Source organism: Neodiprion lecontei, chromosome 5, assembly GCF_021901455.1.
Source record: "Neodiprion lecontei isolate iyNeoLeco1 chromosome 5, iyNeoLeco1.1, whole genome shotgun sequence".
NCBI classification, from domain to species: domain Eukaryota; kingdom Metazoa; phylum Arthropoda; class Insecta; order Hymenoptera; family Diprionidae; genus Neodiprion; species Neodiprion lecontei.
In genome coordinates, this window is record NC_060264.1 from 36541685 (window position 1) to 36569295 (window position 27611).

Here is a 27611-nt window from a genome sequence, read left to right on the forward strand (position 1 = left end):
TTCAAACCTAAATTATTACTTTGTCACGAGTCTGAGGATTTACCCATTGTATCATTCGACATGTATGTGGTGTTAATGAAGTTGATTGTCGTAACTCCAGGTTTCACCGACCAATTCGATTGACTTTTTACCCTACGTATCGACGAAAAGAGCCATCAACGATACCCAAAATCAAGTAACTGCCAGGTCACATCAGGTTGTGCCAAACGTTGTCGGGTAAATATTACCTCGTATACTGATACAGATATTTACATTGATACCATAGTTATTAGCTATTGGTCTGTAGATACGAGTAAAATCGATTCCAACATCCCTAGTTCCAGTGGAGCATAGCAGAAATAAGGTTGACAGCACTGGCTTTGAAATACACGCAAGCTCGGCTCGACACACCGCTCCAGATGGTTAGAAACTGCCAGTGCCAACCTCGTTTCTGGCCCGCTGAAATTAGGGGGGTTGGATTGAACTTTACTCGATTGTACGTATCCAACTAGTCGCATCCACGTCTACAATTTATCTCTGCGAAACTCATGTGTAAATAAAGTATACAATGTTAATATTACACTTCTACTCAGTAGGAGCTTCGGTGACAACGCCATGAACCAGATGGCCGCAGACCCGAGGCAAATACATGCCGAAGAAAATATTCCTCTGCGACCACTGACGGTATTCGGAAATTCTTCGGATATACACCAGATGAACTACCAGAACTCTTACAAATTAATTGAGTAAGTCACCGGCTGAAACGCCTGAATTATTAATGCTACGTTGCCCAATTAACAATTAGATGGATAGAAAGGGGGAAGGAATTCCCGAAGTGCGGAAAATGGAAGCAATAGACCTCGCACGGGACAAATCTCCACCATCTTATAATTGGTAGAAATATGGGACGTTTCCCTCTCGAAAATCCAGTAGGGAAGTTTCATATGTGAGGAAACTCGGTACCTCAACTCGCTGAATTTTCGAAGGGCAGCCAAACGCGCTTACCTGTATAAGAGAAATTGTACGCGGACCATTTGTTTGGTCCAACTTGAGTATTTCTTGACAAGTACCTCGTTATATTGTTTTTATCAAAGGCGCATTAAAAGTGGAGCTCTGCATAGCAGTTTAGCGGGACGCAAGTAGGCAATTTCATCTCATTGTCAGTGTTGTAAAGATAGGGTCGCGCATGCGCAGTCCACAGTTGCCTCACTTTCGTCCTTAGGGGGGAGAAATAGGCCACTCGCGTCACGCAAAATTAGCACGCAAAGCCCACCACTTTTCATTCACTTGCTATAAAAACAATCTTGTGTAATTCGGGTCAAAAGTTCGCGGTAACCTAATGCCCACAAAGCTGCGCATTCAACCGTCTAACGACGTCTTGCATGTTACAGCTCCTTACTGAATAGTTTTCAGTAAGGAGGACCATTTTTAACTAAACTTGACTAGTATACGCCAAAGGTGAGCACAATATTCTTCCAGCGTGTAGTAAATCGAAATGTCAATGATCTGGAAGCACTGTGAGTAAAGCTGTGCGCGCTGATGAAACCAACTGAAACTGCTGTGAAGAACGGACAAAGAAAATCACCCCACAGTATTGATTTTTTTCGTCGACTTGCTCAGGTCTCGTATACACAGAGCATGTACTATATGCAAATTGAGAGGAAATACCGCGATGAGGGCCGAAAATATTTATTTCTGTTTGAAGAAAATGTTACTTACTGTTACTTACTGTTTCTTGTAAATGAGCGTTTTTTATAGGAATATTTATCGGAACGTTATATTAACAGTATACCAGATCATTTTGTGCAAAGGCCCCATAGGGGATATTGTTATGTAATCGTCTGATACCATCAGCAACCGAACTGAGCATGGTAGTCACCGTGAATTTGCTACACAACTACTCGTGGTGCATTATTTGCTTTCGCATTTTCTATACTAAAGCACTCCATCGGGACTTTTCATAAAATGATTTAATATGATGGAGAAAACTCGAAGTAATATTAGCGGATATGTCAGCACTGCATTGCTTTGGTGCACGAATTGCACTAAGAATCAGTGACATGAAATTCTCACGATCAGTGCAGAGTGACTTGAATAAAAGAAGATTGAAATATTGCGAAAGTACGTAAATGTATCTATCGTGGCAGCTGTGGATTTCCAGAGACCATTATTTTTTGCGACACGACAAACTATTAAAACAAAATTTCTATCTCCTCGGATAGGTTAATTTTATTACTACCTTTCATCCAAAAAAGTCTTGAAGTCAAGAAAAAGATTCACACGAGAAACGATAGCTGCACTTATAATTTAGTATACGTTCATATGTTTACGAAAAATTTAAATCTTGATTGATTCAGATCATTCTGCACGGAACATTTCTTGGGCTTCTTGAAAATGTGTACATTTTATGAAAAAAATCTTTGAATATTTTCTAACGCACGCGGAAATGACATAGCTAGAGAAAATTTTCGTTAAAAAGATTTATTCGTTGATAAGAGAAAAGAAATTTTTGCTATGGAGGCCTTTACCCTCCTGATGTTTCTCGATTCGTAGAAATTTGGAGCCACGGTTGTGACTTATTATTTCCTCCTCCCTTTCTAGAAGTCGAATATGTCACCCATTTGCAGACCACACGGTGTATCGAATGTACATACATACTCATGTGAATCCATGCATATACCTACGTACGCATATTGTATGCAAAGAGGCATACATGCCTATGTACACATTCGTTGACACCGGGTATAGACCAATTGCAAGTGCCATTTTGCATAATTTACTTGCGACGATCGTAGACATCGTCATCCTCTAATACAACACTACGTTTCAAATTTCATTACCGTTCCATGTTTTGTTGATTGTCATACGTTTCAGCGGGCAAAGTTGCGGCAACTATCTCCACCCGAAAAATGAATATGGTAAGATTAGTTGGGGCTTTTTTCAAATATCATAGAGTAATCGTCTACAATTCATCCTAAAGCCTTTCTTGTAAAATTCTTTGGCATGTTTGCAGTGTATGATAAATCTTGCTTTGGTTGATATTTTCCAAATTGTGCATCTAACTATACCGACATGGAAATTGAAATTATATAATATTACGAACTGCAACAGTAAACTAACCAACAGGTACATGTATGTTGCAACTACGCAACATAATACCGGACTGTGGCTGTAGAAACAATGTTACCGGAAACCAGCGATAATTTTTAGAAGACGGAGGGGGTCCAAAATTACGTGACGTAATGTTAAATCCTACCCCGCCAACCCGTAACGTTGTACATAGTTTGGAAAGAAGAAAATTATACTTGTATTGAAAGAGTGTTTATTAAGAAAGTAATTAAATTTGTAGCTGATTCTGAGATTAATAATGCCACAGTCACACGCCATTCTGGGAAAAATCTGACATCTACTAACATTACGAGTTACACTCTGTGGCCGCTAATTGGGAAGCTTATCTCCGGAGTGTAAATACAAATAGACGTATTCCCTATGCCTACACACAGTATACGCGCGATTCGTATCGTAACTATGGAGACAAATATTGTTTATTAGGGTACACCAAAATTACAAACTTACAATTAACAAGAAATACGTTACTGCTATCACCCAATATCTATTTTTGACAATGTGTACAGGATTCGTTGGTGAACTGAACAAGCTCGTGAATATGTCATACGTGAATATGCATGCATCTCCCCTCTCATCACATTAAGTGATCAAAGATCTAAGAACCCGGGTATTGACTCTATTGCGGATCGGGCTGCAGTTATCATGACTGATCTGTGTGTGAATTGATACCCGTATGATGCAAACCGTTGTGCGAGAAGGATAGTTGGCTCACGTAACTTACTAAATCTCGGTAGAGCAAAGGCATTGGCTTATTACCGACCTCTGTACACGTACAGATCTACAGGCGGTTACGCGTCGCTGCTGCAGTCAGTAACGAGCTCCACACGATATGCTTGTACGAGAAACTATGGAATACCACCATAATTTACAAATATGTAAGGCGGAATCGCGGATTGAATAAAAAATAATTTGCCAATTGTGTTAAGCAGCATTTGCTGATGTACCAGTTTTTGACGAATTGGATTTTTGGCTGTTTAAAACTCGATATTTTGACCCTTTCAGTGAGTGACCATTGTACTTTCTTACCTGCGCCCCTCAATCGAAGCTCTGTGGAAACCAAAAATATAATTACTTCTACAGTGTATGATTCATTCCGAAGGAGCACACTGAAAAATATAAGCTACCCCCCCCCCCCCTCCATCATGATTATCACGCGATTAATCGGAATGAATCAAAGAGTTGCTTGACTGATAAATTTAACGTGATACACGTATCCGACCATAACTTTGTTCTTTCGCCTGGGATACAAAAGTCATGAGCCTTCCAAAAGTATTTCAAGTATTCAACACTCAAATACGCATGTACGTATTATGGTATATATCAGACTGGCCATTAGTGAGGTGAAATTAAATTTCGATCTGGCCGCCTTCCAAAACAGTTACGAATTAATACGGAAAAATCCACGTAAAACCTTAGCTATATCCATTGTGAGCAAAGGATGTCTGAGTAAAGCAGCATGACCCAAGGCAAGTGTTGTAATCACACTAGTACTCTTGCGATTGCAACACTAACCTTCGCAGTTCACGCTGCAACTTAACATGCATCGAAAATCGCCCACTTGCCACGCTTATAAAGACCATATATCATTTCAGCACCCAGAGAAAAAAGAACGTTTCATTTCAATGAAGAAAAGTTCATGCTTACAGACACCTGGTTTTCTCATTGGATACTGCTGGGATTTTAGTTAAGTTTTTTAATACTGATTTTCAACTGTTTTGGAGGGTGGCCGGATCAAAATCGAATTTGACCCCTATTAAAGGCCAGTACAGTATTATATATCTATCTGTAATTTCATACTAAGGTTTTGCATTTGTTTTCATATTAACAGTACGCGTGAAACCTCATCCGATGATTGTTAATTTAATGCTCGTAACTAAGTACTTGATATCAGCAGGAAAGCGTTACATTTTTATATACAGTGCCGTTAGTAATCCCGTTCCAAGATTATGCCTGGGCAGAGTGGTTCTTAATCTTTCCAATTATAGTTACCTGGTCTGGCGAGAGTAATGGAAATGCCGGACCGGATCGTCTGTCGCACAGTCTACCGGGGAGTCCAGCGGATCGAAAACCAAACTTTGACGTCATCGGCAGCGCGGAAAGTCTCGTCGGGCGGGTGAGTTTCAACAGAATCGATCATACCGGACTGCCGACCACAGTGATTGGAAATCGGTGCTGGTGCAGATTTCGTATGGGCAATCTCAAGTTGACGATCGAACAAATGAAAGAAATACATAAATAGTCCACGAACGTATTGCTATTCGGATTAATTAATGGACACATGCCGTAATAATGTGCACATGGGTTCATGCATAGTACACGATACTGATCATTTATAGACTCATATCAGTTATTTTTGTGCAGGTACTCGTTGAGCAAGGCCTCGGTAAATATTGCGACTCTGACTTCGTGAAGTATACATCTAGGGAAATGCAAGAGGCGTTGGATATGACCAAGGAAGAGATGGATCACGCGGCTCACCTCCTATTACTCAATGAACAAAGGGGTCAGAACCTCAGCTATCAATTACAACAATCGGATCAAGTGCCAGACGGAAATCTCAGACCGAGTCTCAGACAGCGTGATCAACATGCAAATCGTCCCCGGATGCAACGGCAGAACGATTATATGACAAGTCAGCAAATAGCCACGACGTATCGTCAACGGCAACATGAGTACCAACACCCACATCGTCGACATCAGCAACAGCCGCCACAACAGCAAAAGCAACAACAACAATCACCGTCCTAACAATGTTACGCGCAACGTATACACGCATACGATGACCCACGCGATGTGCCCTTATATCCTCAATTTCTCTATAACAATTCCATATCGGTGTTGTTATGTTGCGTGGTACCCAAAATTCTATCTCATTGTTAAAGTATAATCACGACCTGGAAATATTTGTCGGATTTCAAAGAAACCGTTTAAAATGGATGTGTTTTTACGACACGGTGAATCAATCGCGATTTTTCCAAGCAATAGCGATATCATCTTGATATGGATTATCAGTGAGACGAAGCAGGGTGTTTGAAGTATTGGCCGTGCAAGTTAGAATGACTAAAATACGATGAACATATAAATGAAATTTATTTTTTAATATAATTCAAACAAACCAAATTTGCGGCCGGTATAGTGGTGGGTGTGGAGTGGTATGCTCAGAACTACCCTAATATGTTCACCATGCTCAATAATGACTGCAGAAACATTAGTCTCGCCAGTATTCTTCATCATTGTTTACAGGTATAAAGAGGAGATTTCGGTAGAATGCAAAAGTTTCAAATCTTTGAATGAATATTTCTGAAATTATTACTAATTGCCTGGAATCCTGCAATTGTAATTACTACCAAATTTGAACTCAATAAGTCAAGGAATAGAGAATTATGAAGATTTTCTTCAAATTTCTCCGATACGTTCCTTGCGCATGATTAGCTCCAATCATACAGGGCTAAAGTATTTAATCGATACATCTACTACCGTGGACTCAAAATTGTCTCGAGAATTTTTTTATTAGAGTTTTCTAAGTCATTTAGTTTTTTATCTGAACTGACAGAATTTTTCTTTTCATATTTAAACAATATTTCACCAAAGTCACCTCTTGAATAGTTATATTATGGAGACTATACAAAAATACCAAATTCCATGCAAACAAATATCTGGCTAATATAAGACGGCACTAGTTTTCCGTATGCACCGAAGACAGTGGAGGGAGTATAAGGCGGCAGATTGAATTGGAGACTTTCTACCAATCTCATTGGAAGATCATCGATTGGTCGATCTTGGACATCCCTGCAACCAAAGCCACTTCGGTGCAAAAGCAACACTAGCGACGCTAGTGGTACAAAAATAAACCTAATGTGTACAATTACTGTGAGAAGTTCTGTCAATTCTCCCACTTGAGTTCGGTCTCCTTGTGTAGTCTCCATGAGTTTTATTCTAATCAAAGGTGGCCAGCAAAGTGCAGAAATAGGTTCTTACCATGTCCACAATGACGTTTTGCAATTGCACTATCTCATTGAATTAGACATTATTACTATGACAGCTGCTTGTTATTAGTGATATACAATTTATACAGCTCACAATATTTCCCGGTGAACGGAATGAAATTTTTATATTCCTATCTATCAATTCTCCGATAATTTTGCGTCAAAAATTGTCGCGGATCCCTGGATCCTGGGTGTAAACGAAAGTCGAACGAATAACGGCAGTCGATACCTGGCACTCATTGCCACACCACCATACGCCAACCACAACTTATTGTTAGTACAGAGAATTGGTTTGTCGATAGAAATGAAAAGAAATATTTCTAATAAGAAGGATTCGCGTAGCCCTTATTATTCCTCACCCATAAGCCGCGTACACATCTGAGCACAAATGGGAACGGCGCAAGGCAAGGCCGAATGGATGCTTTGTTCATGGATTTTGTTAACACATTAACGACCGGTAGCCTATTAATACGCTTTTCGTCGCCAACGCTTACCGACCGGTAGCCGATATACTGTTGAAACGCTAGCGGTCGGTAAAGTGTTAATTACGTATGAAAACGACCGAGACAACAAACGCGATAGTTGTCCGGTTGCGTTCGCGTATCGTCCGTAGCAATGAACAAGTCAAAATCCTCTCCACGGCCATTTAACTATAATATAACTGGAACGGCATCTACTATTCTACGGCATCGATGAGCAGCGAGCCGAGAAAGATAGCGTCATGGGCCGTGTTCGACGGTCTCTTCTTTTTGATGAATTCCTTCAAAATGATAGGAGCACACGCGCAGAACGTACTTCCTGCTGCGCGAGACCGGCACTTGCGTAAATTATTACAATGAGAATATAACCTCAAAACCTGGGTAATTTGGCCAAACCACGTGTCAAACACTGTCGGTATTGTTTTTACTGTCGATTTTTCTTTGTACCTAGAACAAAAGATGTCTCAGAAGCAACACGTTATCGCAAAACACGTAACTTGTTGACACATTGTATCAGGTTATGAGGTTATATCCTTAGTGTAATAATTTGCGCATGTGGCGGTCTCGCGCAGCAGGAAGTACGTTCTGCGCGTGCGCTCCTATCATTTTGAAGGAATTCATCAAAAAGAACAGGCCGTCGAACACGGCCATGACGTATTTCGTCTATGCTTATAGCGTTACGCATGCGCTTGTGACGGTATCGTAAAGCGTGTGCAAAAAATTAATCTATCACGGGCATCACCACTCTTCACACCACGGTTAAAATATCTACTCTCCAGGTTCACAGTGAATTTTGATGTTTATTTATTCATTTATTTTTCTTTTTTTAAATATTCAGATGCAATAATTATGGTATTTGAATCTTGCCTCACCTTGTGTTCAGTTTATATTTCGTCTACTCGCTATAACTTTTTGAACCAAACTGTACGGAGAGAGGGACAGCTAGATTATGACGCTATCTCTCTCTGCTCGCGTGGAAGGCATCGTAGCGCCTTCCAGTTGTATTTCGTGCTCACGATCAGATGTGTACGCGGCTTTAGGTAGACAAGTAGCTGAATATCACTACAATAAGTTGTTCGTAACCCTTATAGGAGCCGATTAAAGAAATCCAAGAGTACGACACTTTTTATGAAATTATAGAGACCGTGCGCAAAATTCACTGCAGCGCCAAATCGATTCTATTTGTCCCAACCGACGGGCATTTTTCTCTGTGTACGCTAATGACTCAGTCAATCATAAACTTCCGTGGTTACGCTATGGCACGAAATTAACCAATCGTTTTGAACCGTCCTGTCGCATAGTGACAGTTTACACTTTTACCAATTTACTCGGTATTTATGAGACTATTTTAACACCGATAGCGCAACAGCTAATCTTCGATTTTCTTACACCGGGAGGAGGCATTTTTTCGGTAAAAATATTTGTTTTTTCGGAAAAATGATGACAAATAACCGCCAGACCGTTTGTCAAAGTTAACGCAAGTCCCGTTGATAGGGACAACTTTGGCCACTCGCGGCGCTACTCGTACTCACGCTCGGTCCCTATGAACATCTTGTACACCGTGGAAATGTATACCTGCCTCAACAGCGTGCAGTGTTGAAACCTAAAAATATTGCTACACCTGGACTGTATCTAACTGAGAAGCGCAATCAGAATTGATCAATCGTTTCATGAAAAATATATTTATGTTGAAACATTAAAATATTGATAGTATTAGTAATAATCTTAACAATACTGCTACATTGCAGGTTCTGTTGTTCATCGTATGCTGTACATACTATATGCATATACATACCTATATATCATACGCCATGGATCATACGTGTGCCGAAAAATTATTACTAAATCGATTGAATATTAACAAGTGCCTAAAAAATGGATAACTTCTTTAGGACCAAAGAAGACTAAATTATCAACGTATAGCTAATAATGTTACGATTATAGTTATTGGATAAATATATCGATCCAAAACCATTTTTGAAATTTGAAAAAATAAACTGCTCACCAAGCGTGCAACTACAATGTAAAACTCACTATTCTACTTCTCATTGAATTTTATGTCATATGCATAAAAATCCCACGCACACATATATTGGTAAAAAGACTTAGCGAAGTTGATTCTCTCACAATCAGCCAGAAATTAGATCACCTATCCATCCGCATGATGAATTTAATTATCTTGCAACAGAACCAATATAGCTGACACAGATGAAGAGAATATCAAATCTCTGGATCATGGATTCTGCTCAAACTTCTACTGTCGTTTCCTTGGCCTAAAATATGAAGCCTGTGATACGTAGTTTCAATCAATAGGACTCTCTTTACAACGGTTAAAATTGATTATATCAACAGTTTGATGAATGAAATGCCGCAATAAAAGAAATCTATTGTATATTTTTGCCTTAAATGTTTATTTCCGTTGTCCTCCGTTCAGGTTTCGGTGAAAGGATCTCAGAGATTCAAGTCCAAACCGATATGTTATTACATCAAAATGAAGTATAAGCTACGAATTTTCGAAAATCTGCTCTATAGTGAATCGGGCGAAGAAAGTCCAAATAGATGGAGGTATGCATCGTACACTCCATATTCTGGGCAAAAAAATAAAAACACTTAAGAACTTTTAACAGAATTCGTGATCCGCAGGTCGGATACTCTTCTTGCGAATGAATGTACTATAATGAAAAGACCGTGCGAGTCATGGGCGAGTGTGTAAACGGCTGCGATGGTAGCGTAGAAAGAGTAAGGCGCAACTTAAACTTTCTACATTCCCGCATTTTACTAGGCTTATGAGCTTGCTGATTGTCCAAGGAAAAGATGCCGACTTTTCAAAGGGTAAATATGTATTTCAAATGTATGATCGTGTTTCGCATTCTTTATTTTGAATACCTTTCTATCGACCATTTCAATTATATATCTATTAACACTGTCGTACGATAAATGATTTGAATCCTTTGTTCGACTGTTTACGAAATCGTCGAGAGGTCATGCTAAAATTACGTTTTTCATGTGCCAAAGGCGATATGCGTACCGGTATAGAATTATTTGTGCCGAACGTACGACTAAGTCCCCACTTTCCCCGCGTTTGAATCAAATTGGAACACTTTCAAAAATTCGTACAGTAAAAACGTAGGCATCCGTAACAAAGAATGGCCGGAACGTCTCTGATTGGTTCCTCGAAAGATAATCAAATTCCGGATCGGATTCCGGACTCCGCAAAAACTCCCTGGTACTCCAATGAATTTTTACAGGGAACTCTGTCTATCCAGGTAGAATTCCCTATAGCATCAGATCGTGCATGACTGTGATCGGCACACTGAGAAAAAGGAGTGCCCGTGACAGCCAGATTTCTGGTTCTTGTATGGTCTTCGATCAAAACAGTATTGCTGTCCACTTGCACGAACAATACGGTGTAGCTGTGGGAACTGAACGACGGATTCTCATACTGTTGTATACAGTTCAGTGGGGTCACGTAGCAATACGTATAGCTCCCACAGCTATACCTAGTGACCTGCAGGCAGCAATATTTTAGTTTCCTACACGAGCCACTTTTTTTTCTCAGTGCAGCGCTTTTCGGCAGAATTGGGCATGACTGTAGTATGGTCCTGTAGCATGGGTCAAATTTACGACGGAATTGGACACAATTGTTGACGATTGTTGCAGGCTGCGGCAGCGTGGGTCGAAGAATAGAAGCGCACTGGTCTGCTTACTGATATACCTCGACTTTCCGTGTACAGGTGGCGATTTGACGGTTCTTTCTGGTAACTTTCTCGCGAGTGCACAAACTCTAATATGATTAGTATATAACCTGGATTGCTGCCAGATTGATTTTATTAGAACAGCACCGTGGTGAACAGCTATGGAAAAAAGTTAAGAAGTTACTGATTGCACGTCAATCGTAACGTGTGTGGAGTACGTAAAATGAGTCTGTTATCGGAGATAATATGTATTGTTTTTTTTTTTCTTCAGCAGAGCATCACGTCATCTGCCGTAAATCTGCAGTAAGCCTCTTCCGGACGCGCACTTGTCTCCCTACAACTGCGGAAACAGAGAGATATAGTGGTCTGCCGGCAGAGTCATGCATACGCCCAGGTGATGGCCATATCGTAATCTTGCAACAGAATGCTACTTGGGTATTTGTGATTGCCGTATTTTTAGTTCGTACCGTGCGGTGCTGGCATGTTTCCGCGTTCGCCGCTCTGCATCTCGAGGGTAGGCGGCGATAGCCGTAGCCGCTGTAGCGACAGCCGTATGTAATACTGCCAGCATTACGTAGCGACTGGCGACGTTTAGCGTGCAAGATTTTGGGAGTGGCAGAGTCCGCACGGGACCACCAAACCGCCAATCAAAAACAGATTTCCCCTCTATTCACTGAAAAGCCTGACGGAAGTGCGTGAAAAGTGGCTGTCCGTGGGGCCAGATCATGGAACGCCAGCCTAAACATGACCGTTGACTCTGAAAAGATCCGTAAATTCCGGATCCTCCTTCTTCTTTTTCTCTGAAATGGTTAAGGGGAACCGTCTGGATTCCATGTACTACGAATTCCGGATCAGTTTCGAATTTTCGGTATCCGCACCAATAGTAACGCTCAGGGAAAATATATATATTTACTGCACTTACAGAGGTATAGGGAGCTTTCCATCTACGAAATTAATCGATACATTACGACACATTGTGCGGCATGGTCACTAAAATATAATACCGGAATGCGCACCGTGTACAAAAGACGTGTCGCCAGTCTATCCCCATTATTATGTATATTCTCACGCAAAGTTTACACAAAGAGAAATGTACTCCCATTAGTGAGAGTCTTGTTACACTTAAATAGGTACCAAACCTAATATTGTTGGGAGGAAATTTATTTTCCACGTAACGTCACTCTGCGTGATTTAGGGTGCGAATAAATAGAACAGACAAGCTGTATGTCTGCATATGTATCTATCTACAATTAGGATTGATGAGAAATTTTTATTTTGGCGTAATGCTCACCAAAATTATGTAACCATTATACACAATCGATGTGGAATAGCTCCAAGGGCTCGCCAAGCTTTCCATAAACAGAAGGGATAATTACATTACCAATAACAGTGATGTGTCAAATAAAATTTCTTGATATTTCAAAAATCAGACGTTTAAGTTAAATCAATACAACTATATTCTATTATGTACGCATATATTCATTATATACGGTGGTGTAAACATACATGTGTACTTGTTAACGCGAAGCATTGGATCTCTATTGTCAGCATTTACTTCGTCTCACCGTTGCACCTTTTATTTACCCAGTTGAGCTGCCTTTTTTGCTTTAACAAGTTCGACCAGTTCCTATGAATAGAAATAAGTAAACATGTGAAAATATTGCTTCAAATAATAAGATACTTTTGCACGAATACAAAACAATGCAAGTCTGATTTCTATTTAGGGGTCGTAATGTAATATTTTGCATGGTTGCCATCTTTATCAGTATTCAATTTCATAAAGTTCATCGATCTGCGATAGGAAATGTAGTATTACATGTATGAAGGGTAGCCCAGCGGTTAATGTATTGTGTGCAATTTAACAGTGACTGGGCTCAAAACACCCAAAAAAGTGGCATTTTTTTTACAATTAATAATGCGTTTACATCCATGTACAACAAATGCAAGTGATTTATTTACTTCAGGAAGCAGTAAATATCACTTGGCTGTAAGAAGATTCTACTTCCATTTCACTAATTGATTAGTAATTCAATGTTCTAAATCTTCAGTGAAGTTACCACATTCTAAGTAGATTTCACTGTCGTTTCAATATCGAGAATCTGATAATGCTGTAAATCTGATTCATTTCATCGTTAAATTCAATTATAGGAGTATAATAACGGTAACAATAAGCATGGTAAATTTTACCAGTAATCGAGTCAACTTTTCCTATTTACTACTTTTCCATAATAACTCACATGCAGTTAACAAAACCATAATCCTACATAAGTCTGAACAACTAAACTGTACCGAGAGATAATTGTGAAACTTGGCACGCTGAGTGACTGACTGCTCATGGGCGTGTATTGTCATTATCTCACTCAGGCTGGCCATTCCAATATTCAGATGTCAAAAACGGCTAATTGAGTTAATTGTTGAAGTGATTTGAGAAGATTTGGCAAGCTGACAGATACCTGGTAAGTGCTGCAAATATGCATAACGACTTGACTTAAATTCGGTATTTATCGCGAAAAACTTTACGAGAGCTCATGGCCCATTTCAAGTAGGTTGGCTCTCCTGCCACGCAGAACTAATTATTACCACAGTGAGATCTTGCCGATCAATAAATTTCAATTATCTTGCACATGCACACTTGCTTGCTATGCCTACTAACTTTCACCTTTTTCTCTTGATATTTCAAAAATATGGAAGTCACTTCCAGTCACTTGATTTTATAATAAAGACATGGTGCTAAAAACCACCCCAGTCCAAGACATTCTTGTGGGTTAAATGTCACCTGAACTTTACCATTAACTACAATATTTGGAATCGCTTTGATACTTCTTAGAATAGAGTTGAGGAGAACTATCACTGTGTACGAAAAAAAATACTCTATAAAATGAAGTTCACAACTTGTCTATTCGGTTCAGTCATGGCCTACGTCACAGAATGTGACATGATATTCAAAATGAATTTCTGCCTGCAAAAAAATAATAATAGTCGCTACCAACACCCGCCACACATGTTAGGATATGTCTCTAGTATGTCGCTGAGCTTTGTGTGGGGCAAGGGAGGGGCTGAATTAGTGACAATCCTCTGAGTTTAAACCTCAGCTTGCCGATTTGGCACTTCAACGATATGACCCATGATACAATTTTCGCAAGTTGCCATTCAGGTACTTAGTGATACGCTGGGGATTTAAACCCAGGTCCTTCCATTCGGGAATCTCGCATGCTATGCTACTACGGTTGGTTGACGTCAATGGATATATTTTTAAATCCATGTTGCAAAAGAAATCCATACTAAACTTTCCTGTGACCTCCAAGTTTGCTATTTTCCTATTCATGAAATTTTCACTCATGAGTTGAATTTTCTGAAAAAATTTCAACTACAGGAAGAAATTAGCAGCCATAATGGCCGTATAATCATGAGAGAATTGAAACTAATATTTTTTCAGTATCGTATTGATAATTTCAAGTTATCTGTAATGCTTCATTTGAAGTACAACTAAACCGATTAGACAAGCTATACTATATTCATTGGCTACTAACAAAACAAAACAAAAAAAAAAACAAAATAAAACAAAAAAAAAAAAAAAACACGAAAGAAAGGATCAATAGACTTTCAGATATACCTTATATCTTCTCATGCACTGCTTTTTCGTTCTGCTGGGTATACAAGCAGCAATGTGATCCCATCTGTCTGGTACGGTTGCCGAATAAGTCTTCAGGGCCTGTTCCAAAAGCTTCTGTTCCACCGGCGTCCAAGACAGAGCTGTTTCCTTTTTCACGTCCTTTTCTTTGGGAAAGGTTTCTTCTTCTCCACCACCGCAATTTTGTGTAGAGCTGTGGTCAAGGATTCTGGTGTTGGAATTACCATTCGTTAAGGGATTGTCATGGCGCTCGGTAACTGCCGGCATTCTATCGTCAATACCATCCTTGCCCTTCTTTTCAGCAATAAAGTTATCGAAAGCCTTTTTATTGGCTTGATCTTTGAGGCTAGATTTACTGAAATCAGTTGCCTGCAGGTCTTTGGCCTTAGCCAACACCTCTTTAGCAGTTCGAGTTACATTTGAAGATGCATTACCGTGTTGATTGATGAAGTTAGCGACAACATCCCATCGTTGGTTAGTACCAGCTGGAAATAAATTCACGGCCTTGATCAGTAGCTGAAGGTCGTTTTCAGTCCAGAGGACTGTGATACATTTGGCATTTCTCTCAGGAGTGCAGCTTTTCCTGTCATTAATTTCTACCCCAGCCCGGCGTTCTTCCTCAATTTTGCGCTCTGTCTCCTCAACAACTTCAAGGAATCCCTTCCGACCTTCACTTTGTAACTTTCTCGTGACATCCTCCAGCCTCGCAAGCTTAAACAACTCGCAAATCTTTTCAACGCTTTCCATATGCTTGAGACTTTCACCTGGGTCATTAGTATAATAATCATTTGCCTTGCAAAGGTCGCGGATTGCCTTTCGTTCACGACGAACGGCTTTCTTCTGTGCCTCGCGTTCTTGCTTCAAAGCATCGTTACGTGCTTTTTCCTCGGACTGCTTCCTCTCACTTTCGACACGTTCTCGTTCGGCTACTTCTCTCAACTGTCGTTCTTCTTCGAGTTGCCTGGCTCTAGCCGCTTCTTGTTTAGCTCGCTTCGCAGCCGTCTTCCTCTCCTTGTCATCACGTTGAAACTTCTTTATTCGGGGGTCTAAACTATAGGCAGTATCTACCAATGAACGAATTCGGGTCATTTCTTCTTTCTTCCGTTTCGCCCGTGTTGCCTTGTTTTTTTTTTCTATCCACTTTCGCATGTCCCGGCTAAAGTTAAATTATAGACCATAAGTCATGTACAGTGTTACATGTAACATATAACAAACTGGCAAGTGGTAATCGAAGTTTTTATTGATACCGCAATAGTTTTGCATCAAACCAAGGAGCCAAGGAGGTTTCGTGTTAAACCAGGAGGTACAGAGCAAGGCCATTCTCCCAAATCACAATGCAAGAAGAAAGGGTGGGAGTTTGAGTGTCAGGACGTGAGTTAATCACATAAACACAATTCAAATTAGATAGCTTTAAGTATCTGGTGGGTTTCTATTGGAACTCCAGGGGGAGGAAAGAAAGATACTGATTTGCTTGCAGGTGCTCCTGGACTGAAGGACTTAACACCGTGTTGTTTTCGGGCCATGTAATGGCATAACACTATCTGTAGGTTTAGTAGGATTTGTTCCGATATTCGCTACGCCTTTCGGGGTAACAAACTGTCAGCTATCACGTACAGTACCTCTAGTAAGTATTGCTAATCAGTCAGATAGTATTTGATATAATCGTCGCGAATCCATTTCGTTGAAATCCTTTTTTAAATTAAGCTGGTTTCACAAAGCAATCATTTTTTCTAACTCGGTCCGTCTCAGTTGGCGCGTAAAAATTATATGGCAATATCGTTATTCTTTATTGTTTGGTCCTGGAGTTACGACACAAGGCACTACACTCCTCGCAATCTTAGAACCAGTGGTAAACCGGGAGCAACTAGCTCCCAGCCAGAAATCAGTGGAAACCCGTTATATTCACAGTACATACTGTATGTACGATGCGAGGTACAATATGTGTATGTACATCCAAGGAAAGTTTATTTTGACCTCCCTAGCTTCAGTAGATCAGAAATAAAGTTGACACCGATTTCAATATTAACAGGAAATAAAAAACAGAAGGCTCGACAGTGTAACTCTCTGTGATAACTAAAAGTATCCCCCAATTTATCGATAGAATTAGTAGTTTGGTTATATAGAGAGATGCAAGCGTCTTCAAAAGTATGTTAAAAAGGAAGAATAATCTGTAATATGAAGTTCTGCCTCTGTTAGCACTTCCATCTATATATCGCAGATCATGGAACAAATCTGCTGTCTTTCGCTTATTGGGCCCTTAAGGGCGTTTGGTGAGCAAATAGGGAGCATGACAGTCATGGTCGGGAAGGCATTACATCGATGGGAATACTAGTGACAGAACTTGGTACTCCTAAGTCTATTGCTAAAATCAGGAGCTTTTTTTCCAGGTAGGATGGGTTGAATTAATTCTTATGTTAATTTTTTCCGAACAAGTTGTCTTGTTGCCCTGTATATAGCAAATTTCTACAGATTTTTAACAGGGAGTTAATTCTTATCCAGGTTCAACTTTAATTCTGATAAAGCACGCGTTATTTAAGAACAAGTAAGAACGGTTACCATCGGATAAATTTTTGTGAAACTTTGTGGGTCTGAGTTGGCATAGAGGTATAAAATGATTCTAAAATTAGTAAATACATATTCACTAAAGGAAACCGTGTTGAATAAGCTGCTAACTTGGATATCTTCGTGACTGTTCGACACACAATTCCAATCAGACATACAAAACCTCATTAAAGTCACTGTTTCAAATAGTCTCTCAATAAGGCATAAGAAAATGTACCAGAAGCGTAGAGGTAGTGGCAGTTCTTTACATTTGCCACTTCACATAGGTGATTACGATATGTATGAAATCGGGAACAAAGTAAAAGTTTTGCATCGAAGATCTCTACTCCAACCCCCACCTAGCTGCGCCGAGCACAAGATAACACAATTTAGTTGGCTGCTGCATCCATCATAACTTTAGCCTATGAAAGTACCTCTTATGAGCGAGCAAAACGCTGCCAAAAACATTCACTATATCCGTTATTTTCAACAATACCGTTAACGTAGCATGAAATATTATATCTACCTTACTCATGCAGGGTACAATTGGGCAACGCAGCAAATAATCAGATTCTGTTCATCTTACAGTTAGACATCCACTGTAGGTAAAAAATGAATTTGTTCCATCAATTAATCCACAGTTGAGAAGAAATTTTCTCCTTGCATGCATCATAAGATAAATATGGGCTACGTTCAACTACTTTGTTTTCGATACTCTAACAACGTTTATAAATTTGGCCAAAGCCATGACATAGCTGTGACCCTCAATTTTTAAATAAGTCTGAAAAATTGACATTATGTTTAAAAATGTTTATATCAAAAGATGTATGAATTATCTGTGTCGTCTAATGGCACAGAAGACCTCGATAACACCCTAGACAGTAAAATATTGAATAGAAAGCGCAACATGAAAGCATTTGTGTCTAGTTCCAAGCAAAATCGTGGTACTTGTCAAACTTTCTCTCTAAACTACGTTAATACTGGAGCGTACGCTTATGGTTTCTTTAGAAGTAACAGGAATGTCCTGTGAATTGGATTCCTTTTAAGTGAATGAATTATTGAAAATCCAAGCTTCTGTCTCACCACGTTACACATGTGCACGTCAAAGTTTTGCGAGGCATACTGAAAACTTAGTTTGCGAATGGAGGTAATTATGACGCCATTGACAGATTTCAATTTGACGGAATTTAAGTCTCATTTGCAATTTTGTTACATTATTAGAGATGCAAGACCGTTATTTGGGTTTATATTTCCCACTTCCCACAAGAAAAACTTTCCCACAATGGACCGAATGGATAAAAAGAAGTGATAAAGAAAGTTGACAAATGGCACTGGTTAGTGTAGATCTCCCAGTCTGGAGAAGAAGCATCAGCATACGGTCTAGTATCAAAGTAATAATACAGTTTACTCATCCTGAAGGTTTTTTACCCTGCATCAAGGACAAAGATTTGAAAATTTAGGGGTATGTTTATTCAGCCGGGACACATTTACTGTGAAAATCTCAAGTTATTAAATTTTTTTCATTTTCGAGAAATTAATTTTCAATGTTGAGCTCGTAAACGTGGGCTCTTATGGCAGGTGCAGCATAGAATTGTGTTTCTAGCTATAAAATCATTTAGTTACAGTGAAGACAGTTTAAAAAATAAACTGTGTGACATGACGTATACTTAAAAACTCATCGCCCATATGAAATTTTAAGCGGTTTAACCTCATGCTTTTTATGCAGTCAACAAGAATATCTGTGAATCTGTGGTTCGTAGATTCACTTGGGCGTTTTGTGTGCATGCATGCTTGTCAGCGCTCCCTTCCCATTTCTTTACCTCACAGGGCATTGAAACATTGACTGGTCAATAAGTGTAAAAAAACTGGAATTACCCTTGGGTGCACTCGAAACCCACCAAACTCGTCATACCGATTGCATGGTTTAAGGAGTCGCAAATAAATTTTCTCAAAAGATGTTGAAGTTAAAAGTTCTTACTCTTGACCACTTTCCTTGTCCTCTTCATCAAGGTACGAGTATTCACGCCAGGACTCAAATTCATACCAAAATGAATAGAAACGTTCAACTTTTTCTCTAGGCGTGTCTGGACCCCCGAGTTGTGGCACTGGTTTCTTTTCGGACCACCTTGAATTATCCTGAAACGCTTTTCCCATAACCTGTAAAAAGGAAATCTGATAATGAGTTCTTAAATGATGCAGTATTATTCTTGCGGATAAGTAATTTATGAGCAAAAACGTTCGTGCTAAAGACATTGAATAATGTCAGCTGCACACTAACTCTTTTCGCATACCTCATAAAAATTATTTTTAGCGTCTTTCTCCTCTGGGATATCGTCATTGAACCCGGGATCAATGCTATCATAACTTCGTCTCTTTACAGGATTCCCCAACATTTCCCAGGCGCGAGTTATGCAAGTGAAATAATCATCGTCTCTACGAATCTCCTCACCTATTGCTTTACGTTTGTCTGGATGATGTTTCAAAATTTTCTGTTTATCTGTAATGAAATCATATATTACAAAGATGTTGAACAAAAAGGGGCTATGCTAACTGAAGAAATTAATATTTCGCATAAAGACCCGCGTGTACAAGATCATTTTGTATTAAATCCCCAAAGGGACTATAGCCCTCTATTGCCACAAAGGGACATATCGATTTCAACCTTGACTTTGACCTCAAATATTTCTTGAAGCATTGCTAAAAATTTTTATAATGATGGCATGTGGTATTAATTTTAGGCATTATCTATAGGTAGCGATGAATTCACACTAAACAAGAGCGTCGGTACATATTTGGCTGCGGTAAAAAATTTACGTAAGATCAAATTGGCCCGATTGTGAGAGTGACAAACACTTTTATGGTAGATATTGAGCGCAGTGATTTTTATTTTCAGAAAAAATGACTAAAAAAAAGATAATAATACAGATTCCGTAAAAAGTAATTTTTATTTGTGTAAAGTGAACCAACAAACATATAAATTAGTGAAATATAAGACAATGCTTGTTATAGAATAAAGTTCAAAAACTTTCAAATGATGTTCTTTCAGTAAAATATAATTTCGGTAGCGACAAAATGAGAGTTCATACAACTTTCGTATGAATAAAGGTTATTTTAGGAACATTTCCTTCAAAACTTCGATTTTCAAAGCCTGCAGAACCCACGAAAAGTGCCCTATTTCCGAACAGTGTGTTAAAACTATATTGGTGCAAATGCACAACTCAAATACTACATATTCCACACTAGGGTTTTCGTTGGTGTAAGTGCAGTTTCAAATAACTCAATTTTACGCGTTGTCATTGAGCGTGATTTATCTAACCCCGATGTATCGTGGTGAGTGGCATCTTTGATGCGTCTTGAATCAAACTTTCCTTCACAAGTGTTACAAAAAATTCCATGTGTTACACATACAAAGAGGCAATATTTGACTCATGCGATTGCAGTAATCGCCTTTAGCTTGTGCAGCTAACTTCACACTCATATTTGTGTCAATGGAAACAATTCAACTGATTTGGTTCTTGCATCATTTACAACAGCAATTGCATAGCCACTTCATTTCCCCACCATATCACATTTAATGCAATGATAAAAACAATGATGAAACTTTTATATGTGACTGCTCGAACAGAACGCGGTAGAGGTTTGAGAATCTCGACTACTTACCAGCTAATGTTAGAACTGTGCAATACTTCGTCTTGTCTATGCAGGGAAAACAAAATTAGCATTACCAAAATTATATCTATAAACCTACAGGCTCGCTTAATGTCATCTTCCGTAGCTCGGTGTCTCAGATCTGCCATTCCTAGGACAGCGTAATGATCCTGTTCTTTCCATTCCTTAGGATCCAGCGATCGTAAATATTCTAAGTCATCATCAAATTTGTACTCAGTCGTATCCTCATCATCGAATGACTCAGAATCCTGAGCTGGTAACAGATCGTTTCGCTTGAACGAACCATCCAGCTTGGTATGAGATACCAAGAAAAGAAAGACTGGCCCCACAGCCTCCACGGATATTGTCTCAAGTGCTGTGGAACAAGACCAATATTATTTTACCAGAACATTCATGCATCTCTCGAGGCAACAAAGAAATGGCTGAAAGATTATATACAGACTTTTTCGAATACACCTAGATTTACTTGTTGCATTAATTTAAAACACAGAGTGAGGACCATAGTGCATGGATCAAGATACAACTAAAATCAAAAATTCTTTTCACATTTGAGATCGCTACGCAATTACTGAAAACAATTATAGTTGAATAATTCCGCAAAGCACTCGAAGCATCGTCCATCTGTCATAGCGCAGTTTTTCTGTAACGAGAAACTATGCTCTTCCCGCTTTGGGCAACTTTATTGGAATACACGTGATTTATTCCCGAGTCTGGTGAAATCTGGCCGACCTAAGCTAACCTCTCACGTCAGAAAGTAACGTAACTTATCCACACTTAAAGCTATGGTTATAGGATTGTTGAAGAAGTCATGAAGATATTACGTGATATCGCGCTAAGGACAATACAATCTCCGGATTCTGGAAGCTCCATAATCTCGAGCGAACAGGAATCGAATTGTCAAAGATCAGACCACGAAGATTTATATGTGGACTCCCGGTCGTCGCGGCGATCGCGGCGATTAGATTTCAAGACAGATTTTTCGTGAAAAAAAAAAAAAAAAAAAAAAGCGCTCAAGTTACTCCAGTTACGAACAAGCACAGAGTACGGGGATCAGCTATGTAGAGAGCACTGTCAGTCTATGGCACGGTCTTACACACATACGATGCATGCGGAAATTGATTCTGCGACGGTTAATTTGTCTCCTTAGTCGATTACATTGGCAACACCGGTGTATTCCGAAATATACTTCCAGTACTGCCGACCGTGACGTCACGCAGTTAACTGCGAACTGCGTTCCGTTTTTACTTCGAGTTGCCAGTCGCAGTAAAATCATAGACATATAAGAATAGACCGCGGGAGTATCGGAGGTGGCTCGTTGGTGAATGCGATAGCGCAATAGAATGAGAAAGCTGCAAATAGGACCCCTCTATCCTTGTGGTGACCTCTCGACAACGACCAGCTTCGCCCGTCGTCAGAACCGAGAGCAGCGCCCCAGATCGTAAGCGGCAGCGTAAGCAGACGCTGACGTTCCGTCTCGGCGACGAATGATCGTGCGAGAACTGGTCCTAAGGGCGCGCCCCAAAAAACTACCAAAAACCGGTTACACCCAGCCAGAGCGGTGGCAAAAGAACCGCGTGATACTTTCCTCTGATCTCTTGAATAAACGATAACTCATTGTCTGTGATACATCCTGGTGTACCTGTCATTTAGTTACCCGTCCTCCTTTGAATACAGCTAATGTAGCTAAGAAAGCCAAATCCTTGTCTAATCGCGCATGCGCGCTCGGCGTTTTTTTTTTTTTTAGTAAGAATGAAATATAAAATGAATGGAGGGATGGATGTTCTTATATGTATATTGTACATAAAACATAAATTAGAAGTTATAATTGAAAAATAAGACTAATACTAATAAAACGTTAAAATTAAATAATTGAATGTTAAATCGTAAAATGCTGTTCATCATTTTTATTAGGTAACAAACATGAATAATGCACACAAGTACATACTGTATGATCGTATACTGTAATAAAACGTTGAATATTATTATACTTAAAACAATACGTAAAAACATATTATATTCTCATAATATATAAAAATATTATTTTACAAGAAATTTATAAGCATATCTTGCACGAATATTCTTTTTGACTTTGGTTATTAAATACTTATAAATAATTTAAAAATATTTAACAAAATTATTGTCCTTTAAAAATCCTACGATTATTGTTCTGCATGCGTATTCTTTCGCTTTGACCTTGGCCACGCAGTGTGTACACGTGTCCGCACGTGCGCGGCTAGACGAAGACAGAGCGATCCCATATGCTACTTTCTCTTTCTATTTCGCTATCAACTTCTCAGCCCGGTCACGCGGTCTATTCTTATATGTCTATGAGTAAAATCGGAACGCTGCACCGCGGACGCGGCCATCTCTCAAGTACTACAACCACGGTCTTACCATCGACCAGCCCCCTGACACTCACCACTGCTCGTATACTAAAAAATTGTACGCGTTTTGTCCCCATTTTTTAGTTCCTCTACGTGGCGCTAGTAGACTTCTGACTCGCTCGCTGCCCTCGCTGACCGCGCGCAAGCTTGTCAGACAACTATTAGCGCCACTGGTAGTGGAGATTGGCGGCAGAATCGAGGGACATTTTGCGAACCGCTTTTAGCAGCGTGTGTCAGGGGGCTGACCATAGTCTTATAAAGATAGAATGAGCGCTCCTATAAGAGGTACTGAAGCTTACATATAAAGGACAGAGATATGTCAGGAGACTGCTCTCTCTTTTTAATTGTTTTCATACCGGGAGACAAGGGAGTAGTGAAAGTGAAACAGCTATAGATATATGCGCATAATTTCACATCATTCTCCTCTACCGCCTCGATCCCCGCCATAAGTATCGTCAGAGAGATAAAGGAGTACTCCTGGCATATTTCTGTCGTTTGAATGTTTCCTTCAAGCGGCTCATAAGAGCGCTCAGTCTATCTTTTATAAGTCTATGGGTCTTACATACAGGTCTGGAAACTCCATTGGAGGGGGTAGGTTGCTTATTGAAGCCATGTTGGTAGTTCACTAGTCGCCACTAAGTTCGTTGCGATCTTATCAACGGCGGTGGCGGGGCCGAGGTGGACTAGACAAGACCGTGGTATTCACTTACTCACGCTCAATCATCGTATTAATTGAGGTATTGTTATCCTGGTAACTAAATCACAGCGACAACTGGTGGTGCCGCTAGAATCGAAATTTGCCCTTGCTAAGCGACGCGAATAATCGTGACTCCCAGCATAGGAGTTTTCAGACCTCTTTGGCTGTGTTCGTAAATTGACTGATAGTACTGAAAATTCCCTAGGATAGAGTCAGAGCTATCTACGAACTTGGAAGCGCAAAAGAAATAAAAGATTGCTGAAAGTACTGTCAGTCAGTTTTCGAACACGGCCTTTGTAAGACCGTGATTCCAACTGCCTCACGTCCCAGCCGCAGTAGTCACAGTCAACAACGTCACAAATTTCATCACGTCACCGACTGGCGGCAGTAAGCTGTCACGCGATTTTGGAACGCGATTGCCAGTACTTGCAGTACTGCGCGTATATTTCGGAATATACCCACGGACGTACACACAGGTCCAGAAACTTCCGTGGTGGGGATGTGTCTCTTGAAGCTCAAAAGTTTCTGAAGTTCAGCGCCAAAGTTAAAGCGCTGCAATCAACTAGTACTCGAACGTATACTACCGGGGTAGTGTGATATCGATAGTGATTATTATCATTGTATATCATTTCTGCCAGTAACCCAACTCAAGTACAAGAATCTTGTAACCAGGAAGTATTGAACAACCGTCTAACTATTTCGAATTTTCCCAGGTGAGAATGACAAAAAACAATCATTAACCAGAGTCTAAAATCATATTGCGAGATGCTTGCGTTATGGAGAACGATAATACTATTACTATAGCACTATAATCAACAAACATCATAACATCCGATCATTATATAGAGCCACAATATACATATATTATACAATATACATAGGTATATGTAAGAGGACGGTTGAAAAAATAAACTGAGTCACAGAAGGTTTACGTATTCACAAAGAGTTTATTATAGGTAGAAGGAAAAGTCAAGCGGGTACAGTAATGTTTATCGATGCATGCACCGTGGCTAACTGTATTTTTTCGACTTTTGTTTCCTTTCTCCTCGTATTTTATGTGCCCATGGCCGGAGAAGCAGTTAATCACACCTCCGTGAAGTTGGCCCCCCGAAGTTGTTATTTTTAAATCTAATTAATGCAATTCGTTTGAGAATTGTTTGAGAGGGTTTGAGAGTAAAGAAAAATCGTTTGAGAGCTAGTAGTTTTTCCGGAAAATTGATTTTAATTTTGGGTGCGAAGTTGGCCCCCATATTTTCTATCTCCTCAAAAAATGGACTTGGAGGTTTAATTTTTTTTTAATCGTTTGAGAATCATTTGAGAGGATTTGAGAGTAGAAAAAAACTGTTAGAGAGTTAATATTTTGATTGATAATAAATAATTATTTCGAGCTGCCAGTGGAACACGCTGGAAATACGAGTCTACCGCTAGTGCGCTCTCAGTTCACACTCAGTGCAACCAGTGGAAAACGCTACAGCACCTTTTGCTTATTTCAGGGTATGTTCCGATATACACTGCGACCACTGTACAGTGTAACGTGAATTTAGTATACTGGGAAATCGTTCCTTAATAGTCAGTTATACTGGACTTACACTGGTTACTATTTAAAACGGAACGCAGTCCAGTATACTGTCGGCCCCATTTTTGACGCAGCTTATAAATGAGTGTATTATTATAGTTTAATAACACAGCTCTACAAAATAAATACTTTTTTTTGTTGCTCTGATTTTTTCTGTGAATCCTGGTGTTTGAGAACGTAAAACTTACGAATATAATTATGATTATATTAGATTGGCTCTGGTTTTTATGTTATTGTAGTATTGTATTCGAGATGACTCAATGTTTAAAGGCGAATTTCTCTTGAACGGTTAAAGTTCCATATCAGTAGTTTTTTATAGAGCGTGAAATTTCCTATAAGAATCTGTTAATACAGATAGTTTATTAGATGTACGTTTAGATGGTTTATATGTCAGACGTTTATGAGATATATTTTTTCCTAAATTTTTTTACCTGTTATTTAAATGGAAAATGGAAAAGAATCAATATTAAAAGCTCGTATTTGGCTGAGATATTCTATATAAGATGCTCTACCGAAAGTTTGATGCGTGTTTGAGAGAAATTTTTTAATTTTTTTTTTTTCGGAATACCCCAATACCCCCCCTTTAGAAGAAACTTGTCGTGCCCTCTTTTTCATGGCGAGAACAACAAAGTATTATATTTCTTATATTTTTTATACTTCTGCCCGAATAAAGTAAGCATAACTAAGGTTATTGATAGTATTTTTTTGATAAACTTTAGATATTTAAAAAAAGAAATCGAATTTTTCACCTAAACATTGCTTTTTCGAGTCATATATGAAAATGTCGATAAAATAAATAACTAGAGCCAATTTCGAAAAACTACGCTTACTCCTAAGGTCGTTGACATCGAATCTTTCTAAGACAACTCAAATATCAAGAGCAACAAAACCACTGTTGGCCAGTGTAATCAATGAGAAGAGAACTATTGTTGGAATATTGTTAAATTAAGAAAATTCAAAAGCTTAGTCGCGAACGTCGTATCTGAAAAATAACGATAAATTATTGTAAAAGCAAAATAAGGTTATGTATCTACTTTTGGAATATGTAAATAAATAAATACAATGATAAATTTACCTTCTGTCGCACGATCAAAAATTTCTTTTGTAACTTTAACCACGTACAAAAGATTGTGTATGCAATCTAATAATTCTAATCGTACTAACTTCTCCATTTTTTTTTAATTGTTCCAACAAATTTATAAAAACTTGAAAAATTATTAACACTTCTATATTTTCAAACTATATTTTGGTATCAAATTGTAGCACTGTTTATTAACCGTTGGGCACGTGGTTTTGACTAATCACGTGATCAAAGCACTGCGAGTACCTTACCTCGAAACCTCCAGTGTTCGCAGTAGAAATATGGTGGTTATTCATGACGTCATATATTTCCCTAGGGTACTGCGGCCGTATACTGCAGTCCATATCGGAACGAATTTTTCTACAGTGAGAGCACTGTGCAGTGCTCGCAGTGCATATCGGAACATACCCTCAGTCAGTTGTTCCGTGATTCGTTGATTGGTCGTTGCCATGGGTTGGATCAAGGTCATGTTCGAAAATTGACTGACAGTACTGTCAGCAATCTTTTATTTCTTTTGCGCTGCCGAGTTCATGGACAGCTCTGTCTCTGTCCTAGGGAATTCTTAGTACTGGCAGTCAATTTACGAACACGGCCCAAAGCCGAAATATGTGACGTTTTACTCGGTCGATAGGGACTGACTACAGTATCTTCTTAAATCTATGATACATGTGTATTCCGTTTGTGACTTTAGTACTATTGTAGGAATCCGCTGCTCATGAAAACTCACCCATGATCCTGGATATATCGAGACTCCGCACCGATTC

At 39.3% G+C, this 27611-nt stretch overlaps 2 protein-coding genes across 20 annotated transcripts in view; one reads left to right on the forward strand and one right to left on the reverse strand.

Annotated features, from left to right (window-relative positions):
* Positions 1 to 9606, forward strand: part of LOC107222683 (muscle calcium channel subunit alpha-1) — a 75745-nt gene extending 66139 nt beyond the window's left edge. For 13 of the 16 annotated variants that reach the window (XM_046741302.1, XM_046741298.1, XM_046741297.1 and 10 more), the window contains 5 exons: positions 101 to 216; positions 573 to 725; positions 2854 to 2897; positions 5094 to 5221; positions 5470 to 9606. In XM_046741302.1, coding sequence (XP_046597258.1) covers positions 101 to 216; positions 573 to 725; positions 2854 to 2897; positions 5094 to 5221; positions 5470 to 5856 — 828 coding nt within the window. In that variant the 3' untranslated portion in view covers positions 5857 to 9606. The remainder of the gene's footprint in view (positions 1 to 100; positions 217 to 572; positions 726 to 2853; positions 2898 to 5093; positions 5222 to 5469) is intronic. The other 3 variants (XM_046741304.1, XM_046741309.1, XR_006904636.1) reach the window with 2 other exon arrangements.
* A 3059-nt stretch (positions 9607 to 12665) lies between these two features.
* LOC107219266 (dnaJ homolog subfamily C member 2) lies at positions 12666 to 27593 on the reverse strand. Of its 4 annotated transcripts, none has more exons than XM_046741314.1 (6): positions 27575 to 27593; positions 21189 to 21464; positions 19732 to 19937; positions 19419 to 19612; positions 14882 to 16055; positions 12666 to 12895 (listed from the first exon to the last, which is right to left on the reverse strand). In XM_046741314.1, the coding sequence occupies exons 1-6, from the start codon at positions 27576 to 27578 to the stop codon at positions 12845 to 12847; spliced, it is 1905 nt and encodes a 634-aa protein (XP_046597270.1). In that variant the 5' UTR covers positions 27579 to 27593; the 3' UTR covers positions 12666 to 12844. The 4 variants fall into 4 exon arrangements, with proteins under 4 accessions (XP_046597270.1, XP_046597268.1, XP_046597269.1 ...); XM_046741312.1 differs by lacking the exon at positions 27575 to 27593 and adding an exon at positions 21931 to 22096; XM_046741313.1 differs by lacking the exon at positions 27575 to 27593 and adding an exon at positions 21931 to 22095 and having other exon boundaries at positions 19419 to 19597.
* Positions 27594 to 27611: the final 18 nt, after the last annotated feature.